Below are 9,756 nucleotides of genomic sequence, written 5' to 3'. Positions count from 1 at the left end.
TTCATAATTTTCCTTTTCTTTCTCAAAACACGTTTCCCAAGGTTTTTCCCCTCTTACTGTTGTTTTAACTCACTGTTCTAAATGTTTTAATTTAGTAGTTATTTGATTTGTGTGATTTCTTTAATTAGCGTGTCGCTGCGCTGTGCGCCGCTCACCAGCAGATGTCGCTGTTCACTCAGTTTCTCATCAGCATCACTGAAGTCTCCTCATCATCATCTCATCATCATCCGAGAACAGAGTCAGAAGCATCACGACTCGCGCGCTGTTACATCGAGACTAATGCATGTAGATAATATAATGACTTCAGAAAATGCATAAACTCAAGATGAATGGCACGAATATGGATTTACGCGTGGATGGATTGGACAGATGAAGCCACTCCAGTGTGGATCTGAACAAATCATCACCTGACCATCATGATTTAGGTATTCTAAAGAAGATAGAAGGGTTTTCTTTTTTATTTTAGCGTCGTTATGATTAAATTAGCAGAACTTATTTGATGAATCCCTCGTTTAGATGTGCAGTGCTGATGTTTGAGCGTCTCTAATCCAGCATCCCTGCAGATCTTCAGTGACATGAAGCTCCTGCGATCATGGCCACAAACACTTCTCTGTACTTTCGCATCGTCGAGGGACGAAATCTGCCTGCAAAAGATGTGTAAGTTCTCGCAAAACAACTCGGCTTGTCTGAAAGGTGTTGCATGAGAGTCATGATGCTGATCCGATTATGATCTCAAGTGTTTGATCTGGAGTCATAATGCTGTTGACATGACGATGATGATGATGATGATGGTGTTGTGTGTTTTTGTCCAGTTCTGGAACCAGTGACCCGTACTGCATCGTCAAAGTTGACAACGAGGTCGTGGCCAGGTGAGTGTCACATTCTTACCTGTGTGTGTACTTAATATAGAAGTGCTGTCAGCCTGTCAAATCGAGTAATCACATCTAACATTAAAGATTGTGTGTGTGTGTGTGTGTGTGTGTGTGAATATATATGTGTGTGTGTGTGTGTGTGTGTGTGTGTGTGTGTGTGTGTGTGTGTGTGTACTACAGTCAAACCAAAATGTATTCAGACATCTTCAACATTTCTCACATTATCACAGTTTATTCGCTATAGTTTAGAAAATGGTAATAAAATATGATCAAATCAGTTGATATTTGACTGGTTTTGTCCGTCCTTCTGTTAGACTGTCTCACACATGAATTATGTTGAATATCTGTCAGCTGTTAAATTTAACTACACAATTAGATAATACCAGTTTAGCTCAAACAATCACCAAGCAATGCTTAATTTAGTTCAGTCTGTGTGTAAAAAGAGCATTAGCAATTAAAGAAAACACACTTCAGCAAAACATGATCAGGTCAAAGTGTCTGAAGCATTTTTGGTCCCAAATTTTTATAAATGTCACTGGTAGTCACTGTATGAAGAATTTTTGGGTATAATATGTCACAGTTTACTTTATTTTGCTCTCCTCACTTATAAATGAACTATAGTGTCCTGCACACACTAGTAAAAAAAAATCTGGTGTCTGAATTATTTTTGGTTTGACTGTATATATGTATATGTGTGTACACACACACACACACACACACACACACACACACATATATACAGGACTTAAAATTAACACTTGCCAAGCGACAAATTGTTGTTTAGTATATGAGTGTTTAGTCACTCGCCAATTGGCCGGTAACATTTTTATGAATTCTATCAATGCATGAATATGAACAAACATGAGCGACGCTCGGGACAGTTGACGGATGCATCGTCACGAATGTTTAAGCCTTGACAAGAAGATGCAAAACGGAAAGGGAGCTCGTTTCGTTACTCATGTGCTGTGCGGAAAGTTTAGTGTGCGCGAACATCCGACGCGAACGCCCAGAAAGCCGTGTCTCTGACAGCACGCGGAAACTAAACTGAGCTCTCTTCCAGTTGAGCGGACAAATTCATGCAAAATTATGTTAAAAATAGCGATATTCTAGTAAGAATAGTCGGTTATGTCTTGAGTGAATGCAAACAGTTGAGAAAGTAAACGCATGCGTATCAGTATCATTACATTAGATCAGTGTATTCACTCTTAAAGTGACAGCAGCCTAATATTCCTGCCGTCTGCGTTTATAATGTTAATCAAACAAAGGACAAAAAATCTTCACCACTCTTGTCTGAATAACCTTTGTAACTTTAAGAATGAATTATAAGGATGTTTAATTTACAGTGAGTGGTATATTACATTTGCATACTTTATGAAATTTCTGTACGTGAAAACCACTGTCAGATAAACCGGAAAAGCACAGTTTATTTCATTTGTATCTTTGTTACATTGTATTTATTTGTGCTTTTGCTTGTAATTTGATGATTTGTTCTTATTTTATTACTGATGGTTTACTTGTCTTTAATAATTTTTTTACATTTATATTAGTTAGTCTAGTAGTTTTAGCTGCAGGGCTGTCAACTCTCACGCATTAAGCGTGAGACTCACGCAATTGACACTTTTCACACGCTCTCACGCCACACATCCATTTTCTCACACACAGAAAAATTGTGGAGCAAAGAGGTACTTTTAATATTAAACTAATTCTCAGCTCTTAGATTCCGTCAATTTTATTACGAAATTCAGACAAAAATACGTTTGGCGCTTGTAAATGTGACGTGACAGATCGCTGAGCGCCTCAGTTCAAGTGCACGTGAACCGATCATCTGTTACTTTTTTATTTAAAGATGCAGTACAACTTACCGAAAGTATACATAATATCGACCAATTAGTGTTTTTCAACCACGGAAAGAGGTCAATATAACAGCAGGAGAACAATTATGTCACATAACGTTACATTTACCTCAGGAAAGCCATTTAACGACCATAGCATGTTAATTGAATAGAAAAAATAGCTAGAGAGGAGATTTTGCTGAGCACTATATTACATATTTATTATATTTTTACTTATGTCATTAAATAATTGTTATTATAACAAAAACTGCATTATATTTAATTTAATATTATTTTTAACCTTTAATAATACCAGCAGATTGGGCCCTCTATGTTTACAGCATTAGGTGAGATTATTTTTTTAAATAAAATTTAAAATAAACATGTATCCAAAATAGTCAATATTGAATCAAAATCGGAATCAAATCACAAGAATGGAATTGAAATCTTGAAATTTTTGTCAAGCAATAATAAAAACTGTATCCTACCAGTCATTGTACAATGTAAACATTGTAACATGTTGTCACTAAACTTCATAAAATTCTATTTAGTTACCAAATGTTTTGACAATCACAATTACACTTATTGTGATGCAATATTTGTTTTTACATACCCCCCCCCCCCCCCCCCCCCCTCTCCAAAAAAAAAAAAATCTCACTCCAAGCTAAACTCAAAAGTTGGCAGCCCTGTAGCTGTGGTATCGAAAGTGGAATGGAGAATTGTGAATTTTGGTGTCATTACTGCAAAAACAGTTTTATGGCCGCGATTGATGGCAGGGAAGTTTTAAGTCACCGGATATATATATATATATACAGTATATATACACACACAGCATTTTAAACTGACAGGAAGAACTAACACCAGGTGCTGTTTATAGACATATAGATGTAAGGTTAGTCGTCATTTATAGCTAGATGTGTAAATGTGTGTGTAAGCCACATCTCTAAACACATTCATATTGCATTTGTCACTATTTTGCATGATCGATTAATCATCATAATCATTCATTGATTGCTTGCATGGTGATTAATTGTGCTGATCATGGTGTTGTTATTGATCTAATTGATCGACCACAGTTGGACACTAATGCAAATGATGAAAGCATTAATGCACGTTACATCATCAGCTGGTTACCACGGAGAACTACATCATTGAAAAATAATAATAAAGATTGCGCGTGAGGTTGTGTGTTGCGCTGCTTCCACATGCTGTATTGTGAGAGTTTCCTGAACAGCACACCTGGTGTGGCGCATATTTAAAAAGCTTTGTGTCTTTTGAAATGGAAATGCTCAGGCCTCCCTTTGAGAAATTGGGTGAATTGATTGATTGTTTTCCATCGTCGTCACTTATGGCCATTTAAATTGTTCTCTGTATCCGGGCAGATTGTAATTCAGGCTCTAATACATATACATGTGTGAAACTAACGACGCTGAGCGTTTGCAGTGAAGCGTTTAGTGAGCCGTGTGTTTTCTGTGTCCCGTCCAGAACCGCGACCGTCTGGAAGAACTTGAATCCGTTCTGGGGGGAAGAATACACCCTTCACCTGCCAACGGGCTTCCATACGCTCACCTTCTACGTCATGGATGAAGACACTATTAGGTAACAAACGTGTAAAAGCTCACGTGTGTGTCCAGAACGCATGAGGTTAGAGTGAATGAGCATCTGACGGACGCTTCTGCTCTTGTTTGTGTTGTGGAGACCCGTCTGCCCACTAACACACACGACGCAGTGTTTGTAAATGAACACACTCATAATCACAGCAGAACATTTGCACGCACAAACACACAGATGGAGTGATGACCACAGCTCTGGTCTGTTCTCCTCACAGCGCAAACATGACGTTCCTCCTCAGTGTTTCTGTCTCGTTTTCCAGCACAAATATCTAAAACATTCTCAAATCAAGAGACATTTACTGGAGAAGAAGCGAAATGAGTGAAGATGTTAAGTTTTGCTTTCTGAAAAATGTATCAAATTTACAGAGTGCGAATTACCCCACCATAATTGGGGGGTACTGCCCCTTCACTTCTTCTATGACCATCATGGTCCACTACTATATCAATCCCCACCGTGATCGTCAAGTGCAACATGTGTTGTGTAACACACATACAAGGTCTAAACATGCGACAAACTGATAATCAGTAGGCTACAGAATATCTCATTGTTATTTTGATCAACTCCCAAGAGTTAGAAGTTAAGTGCACTGAAATACCATTCTAATTACTAGTAAAAGTAATACCTTTACAAGAAGCCTATTGCCTATTTCAGGGTTTTCCCTGGCTCAAAATGAGGCAGAGGTGGTAAAATCATAATAATGTATTTTAATAATAAGATAATTAAATGTGTATTTTTTTGTAGATCATCATATAGCCTGATGTGTTTCCCACATTTTTTTGTTGGTGGAGCTTGGTATCTCTAGGGGGTCCGGGAGCATGCCAACCCCCCCCCGGAGGAAAATTTTGTACATTTTAAAGATAAATTCATTAATCTGGTGCACTTTGAGTCACCCGAATCCACTGTTAAAAATAAATAATCCACCCGCAAACCGCCTATATTCTTTGATTTAGATATCTGCATCTGATCATCACATTACAATTATTCAAATTCTTATTGTTAAGCATGATAATATGGTAACATATCACACTGAAGTAGGCTGATTTAAAATGAACATTTATTTAAAATAAAAGTTCTTCTTTTGGCAAAATTACATTTCCTTAATAGCCTAAACAGAGGCTTTACTCCCTTCAAGCTTAAATTGTCAATGTTTCATTACATCACTGTTTGAAAACACTCAGAATAATTTTTTGTACCTTTATAAAGGGCATTTTCCCCTAATTTTATTAAATGTATGCTCCATCTTTCATTTCAAATTCTTAAATTTGATAAATATATTCAATTAAAATAATTAGGCTGTTACCAATAAAATTAAATAATTTACATTGAAAAATTATAACTGTATTAAATTAGATTATTTTATTTTAAATATTTTTGAATATACAAATAAGGAATGTTGAAAAGAATGATACTTTATGAAACTAGCGTTTTGTCATTCAACATTGACACTTGCTTGAGAAGTCGTTCTCTATCTCCGTTGCTTCTAGCCACGGTGGTTAAAAATGGTACGGTCCACAATAGGGGTGTCTGAAATCGCTTTACATTAAAATGTTCCTACAGTGAAAATAGGAGTTGACTTGTATTGTAACTGTAATTATATTTTTTCACAATATCAGAAAAATTATCTGATCTCCCCAAAACTGATATTTCTGTCCCTTTGGGGACATTGGGGGGTATAGTACCCCCCAGTACCCCCTGTAATTCGAACTATGCAAATTTATGCTTAAAACATTAATTTAATTTAAGAATGTTTTAGATAATTGTGCTGGAAATAGAGACAGAAACACTGAGGAAGAACGTCATTTTTTGCAGTGTTTCATTCACTCTTAAAAATAAAGGTTATTATTATTATTAAGGTTGAAGAAACTTTAACATCCTTGGAATCTTTCCATTGCACAGAAGCTTCTTATAGTGGACAAGGTTCTTTAGTTTAGATTATTAAAATGGTTCTTTTAAGATCTGTTCACTGAAATGTTCTTTGTGGAACCAAAAATGGTTCTTCTTTGGCATCAAACCTTTTGGAACCTTTATGTGTTTCATTGTATCATTTGGTTCTAAATGGAACCTTAAAAGGTTCCGTCAGGTGCTTCATATATAGAACATTTCATGGGATCATTTGATGGATTTAGTTTAAATTAATTATTTTTTTTTAGTATTATTATTGAATTTGATGAATTTAAACTTACTTAATCACTAAAAATAATTGAAATAACCCACTAAACATGAAAGTATTAGGCGATCATTTAAGACATTTCTCCTTTTTGGCATAAAGGGTTATTTATAATAAACAGAACCTCACTGAACCCTTTTTAAAAGTGAAGATCTGTCTGTTTTTTTCATTTTCATTATGTCTGTCTGTGAATCTGGAAGAGCTGATGGTCATGATGGTTTGATATGGAAACGTCTGATCATTAATACGCATCTCATGTTGTGTTTCATGCCACAGTCATGATGATGTCATTGGTAAGATCTCCCTGAGTAAAGATGTGATCGCTGCTCAACACAAAGGTAAGCGTGTGCTGATGACTGGCAAGATTCATATATATACAGTATATATATATATTCATGTCACTTTCCTTATTTCTGACCTTTACAGTTTTATGAGACTGACACTTTTTCTGTTTTTGTTTAATATTGGATTTTTCTACTTGGGATAACAAGTGTACAGAAAATAGACCCATTCGACACAGATTAAAATTCAGATTATTTCCTCAATTAACAAAACCTAAACACATTGCATATAAGAAACCTGTAAAATAAAGCCCGGCAATAAAGTAAAATGAGAACAGAATAACATATTAAAAGATAATTTGGAGGGGAAAAAAAATATTTAAAAACATATATTAAAAGATAATAAAAAAAATAAAAATAAATTAAATACACACACACACACACACACACACACACACACACATATATATATATATATATATATATATATAGTTTTTATTTTAAATATTTTTATATATATATATATATATATATATATATATATATATATAAAATTTAAAATGATATATCCAGAAAAGGGATCTATAAAATCAGCCAGAACTTTATCTAAAAGTTCTTTATTCTTTGTTATTTTGTGTTTCCTTTATGATTTATTCAGAGCGCTGGTTAGATATTTCCTAGAACTGATTTGCATTCATCCTCCACACCTACAAGATAAAATATATCTCACTTCTCATTTCTTTAAAAATAAATCATTTTGAAGAGATAATTCTTAAGAGTTCAGTCCCAGCTGTCATTTCTAAAAATATGATTTTTGCAAAACAAAATTCTTGAAGAGAGAAGGGAAGTGAAGACCCACAAGCATCTAAATGTAAAATGTAAAGAGAAACAGGAGGTGACTGCATAATACACATTTAAATTCATGCATTCAAATCAGTGTTATTTTAGTATCAGTGAGATACTATCATAGTTTTATTTTTAATTAGAAATAAAACCACAGAAACTGAAATAGTTGGACACAATCTTGTTTTGTCGTTGCACACTAAAGCATGAGCTATGAAAGTGAACGCGGGGTTTAAAACCGTGATGATTTCCTCCACCTTCGTCCGGCAGTAATTCCCTCATGCTGTTCTCAGCTGGAACGGAGGAGTTGTTAGTTATTATAGGCGCACACATGATGTATTAGCGAGCACGCCACCCCACAGTGGGTTTCATGTCTTCCCAGCATGCACCTGCCCTGCATGAATCACTGCAGCCTGTCAGGCCTGACTCACCCCTCACCCACAGGATCATGGGAAGCGTTCGGCTCTGGAAAACTCTCAGATGAGGGATTTATTGTAACTGTAAACTCAAACTGTACTGGTTTAAAATGATGATCACATCAGCATGCATCCATACTACTTTTTGCTGGTATACTGTGCATGGTTATGTGAATTTTATCTATGCATGCACACTGTATCCCACAATGCAATATGCACTGCTTGACCTTCCATTTCCAGTGTGACAAATGAACTGCGAGTGATGTCACTGTTTTAACATTTTTTGATCATACTATTGCAAATCTTTAACATCATCCTTTATTATTTATTACAAATGATATTAAATATTTTGCATTTTTAACTCAATATAAAAAATTTTGCATTTTTTTTATTCAATATAAATTAATGGTTATTATAGTTAACTAAAACTAAAGCCATTAAAAATATATTTTCTGTACTTAAAATAAAATAAATGTTAACGGAAATAAAATATTTTTAATTTAGTTTATCTTAATGTACTGAAATAACTAAAATGAAAACTAAACAAAAAATGTATTAAAAAATATATAGACATATTAAAAAATACATAACAACAAAATTACAAAAACTTTAAAAAAACAAAAAACAATTTTAAAATATTAAATCTTTAATGCAATATAAAATGAGTCAAGATGTTTAAATTCACAGGTTATTATAGTTAACTACAACTTATTAGTTAATATTATTAAATTAATTAATATTATTAAATTAGTTAATATTATTAACTAATTATTAACTATTAGCTAATTATTAACTAACAGTAGTAAATGAAAACAGAAAAAACTTATTCTAAATATAAAAAAAACTATAATAGTATATCTCAATGATGCTAAAATAACACTGATTTACAGTTGATATTACTTCACATGTGTGACCCTGGATCACGTCACCAGTCTCGAGTCGCACGGGGATATCTGTGGCAATAGCCAACAATACATTGTATGGGTCAAAATTATCGATTTTTCTTTTATGCCAAAAATCATTAGGATATTAAGTAAAGATCATGTTCCATGAAGATATTTAGTAAATTTCCGACCGTAAATATATAAAACATGTATTTCTGTGAGTGAATGCAGCACAATCGCCAACATAAATGAACAACTTTAAAGGAGATTTTCTCAATGTTTTGATTTTTTTGCTCCCTCAGATTCCAGATTTACAATAGTTGTATATCGGCCAAATATTGTCCTATCATAACAAACCACACATCAATGGAAAGCTTATTTATTCATGTATAAATCTCAATTTAAAAAAAATTACCCATGTGACTGGTTTTGTGGTCCAGGGTCACATTTGTCACACCAGGAAAAGGAAGGTTTGCATTGCATTGTGGGATAGGCCTACAGTACCTGCAGTTCATTCAGGCTGTATTTGTGTTCAGTTCACAATATAAATACTTTACACTGAATACAAATAATAGTGTGCTTTGAGAATAAGTGAAAGATCAGCTCACAATGTAACGTGTTTTCGTCCTGCAGGCTTGGATAACTGGCTGAATCTGAGCCGTGTGGATCCAGACGAGGAGGTTCAGGGTGAGATTCATCTGGATCTGGAGCTTCACCGAGACGCTCAGAGAACCGTCCTGCACTGTCACGTCATCGAGGCTCGGTGAGGAGCGTTCCTTTCCTTTCACTCATCCCACGCTTTCTGCATCTCTAGCTTCCTAATCCGGCTTTCTAATAAACCTGCCAT

The 9,756-nt window shown here is 34.7% G+C and overlaps 1 protein-coding gene across 5 annotated transcripts in view; it reads left to right on the top strand.

Moving 5' to 3' along the window:
• Window positions 1-215: 215 nt before the first annotated feature.
• The window catches only part of rasal1 (RAS protein activator like 1), a 37,548-nt gene continuing 28,007 nt past the window's right edge, over window positions 216-9,756 (top strand). For 2 of the 5 annotated variants that reach the window (XM_084086524.1, XM_084086520.1), the window contains exons 1-5: window positions 216-657; window positions 813-869; window positions 4,190-4,303; window positions 6,762-6,823; window positions 9,543-9,672. In XM_084086524.1, coding sequence (XP_083942650.1) covers window positions 593-657; window positions 813-869; window positions 4,190-4,303; window positions 6,762-6,823; window positions 9,543-9,672 — 428 coding nt within the window. In that variant the 5' untranslated portion in view covers window positions 216-592. The remainder of the gene's footprint in view (window positions 658-812; window positions 870-4,189; window positions 4,304-6,761; window positions 6,824-9,542; window positions 9,673-9,756) is intronic. The other 3 variants (XM_084086523.1, XM_084086522.1, XM_084086521.1) reach the window with 3 other exon arrangements.

The sequence above is a fragment of the Abramis brama genome (genome assembly GCF_963993115.1).
Source record: "Abramis brama genome assembly, chromosome: 16".
NCBI classification, from domain to species: domain Eukaryota; kingdom Metazoa; phylum Chordata; class Actinopteri; order Cypriniformes; family Leuciscidae; genus Abramis; species Abramis brama.
The sequence above is the reverse complement of the archived record's forward strand: the minus strand, read 5'-3'. Positions and strand labels throughout refer to the sequence as shown.